Genomic DNA, 985 nt, shown 5'->3' with positions numbered 1-985 from the left:
GGAGCAGAGCACGCAGCACGCGGCCCGGAGCCAGCAGCGGGCCCTGGCGAGGTGCCTTTGCGGAGCCCAGGGTGCCCGCCGTATCCCCAGGGGCAGCACAGGTGCGTATGGGTGTCTAGAGGTGACACAAAGCCCAGAAAACCTGAAGGAGTCAGAGTCCAGAGCCTGACTGCCTCGGGCAGCCGTCCCCCATCCCCCTGCCTCCCAGGCCTCTTCGGGGTTCCTTCCTCAAGGGTCTGTCTCACTTGAAACTGGGGAAACTGAGGATTCCTGAGTTGTTTCCGGTGTCTTTAGGGGCCACAGACATGAGCATCTTCCGGAACCTTCTCCCTCTGACCAAGGCCAGCCGGGCCCAGGAGGAACAGAATGGGGAGCAGGAGCAGCTCCCCACCCCAAGCCAGTACCCCCAGGAGGCTGCCCTGCAGGTAACAGGATGGCCAGAGCCTGCCCTGCGGAGACCGCATCTTGCCCCAGCCTGACAACGGCCTCTCTCGTCCCCAGGCCACGGTGCTAGGTCTGGCAGCCCTCAGCGAGGCCCACCCTGCTGCCGTGCTGGCTCCAGGAGCCGTGGGCCGTGTGACCCCCACATCCCCATGGCCGTGCTCCCTGCCCTGGTTGGGGCCCATCCTGGGCCAGGAAGGCCCCCCCGGAGCCGAGGACCCCAGGGCCCTGCTGCTGGCTGCCCTGAGGTCCCCGGGGCTCAGGGCCCTGGAAGCTGGGACAGCCACAGAGCTCCTGGACGTGTTCTCCCGCCTGGAGGCTGCCGGTGAGGAGCTGGTGGAGGCCATAGCCGCAGGAGACTCCGGGGCACCTCTCCCGGGAAGGGCAGCTGAGGTGCGGACAGCCCTGGAGCAGGGGCCCCGGGGCCTGGCCCCTCGGCTCTGGCCACAGCTGCAGGTGGTGGTGACTCTGGACGCCGGTGGCCAGGCAGAGGCAGTGGCTGCCCTCGGGGCCCCGTGGTGCCACGGCCTGGCCCTCTTCTCTC

At 68.6% G+C, this 985-nt stretch overlaps 1 protein-coding gene across 1 annotated transcript in view; it reads left to right on the top strand.

The window, feature by feature from the left end:
- Window positions 1-6: 6 nt before the first annotated feature.
- Window positions 7-985, top strand: part of Ghdc (GH3 domain containing) — a 3,278-nt gene continuing 2,299 nt past the window's right edge. Inside the window, exons 1-3 of the mRNA XM_010635502.1 lie at window positions 7-101; window positions 295-425; window positions 502-947. Coding sequence (XP_010633804.1) covers window positions 306-425; window positions 502-947 — 566 coding nt within the window. The 5' untranslated portion in view covers window positions 7-101; window positions 295-305. The remainder of the gene's footprint in view (window positions 102-294; window positions 426-501; window positions 948-985) is intronic.

The sequence above is a fragment of the Fukomys damarensis genome, unplaced genomic scaffold (genome assembly GCF_012274545.1).
Source record: "Fukomys damarensis isolate Sample0158 unplaced genomic scaffold, DMR_v1.0_HiC HiC_scaffold_13, whole genome shotgun sequence".
Taxonomy (NCBI): Eukaryota; Metazoa; Chordata; class Mammalia; order Rodentia; family Bathyergidae; genus Fukomys; species Fukomys damarensis.
This window is presented reverse-complemented; position numbering and strand designations above follow the sequence as displayed.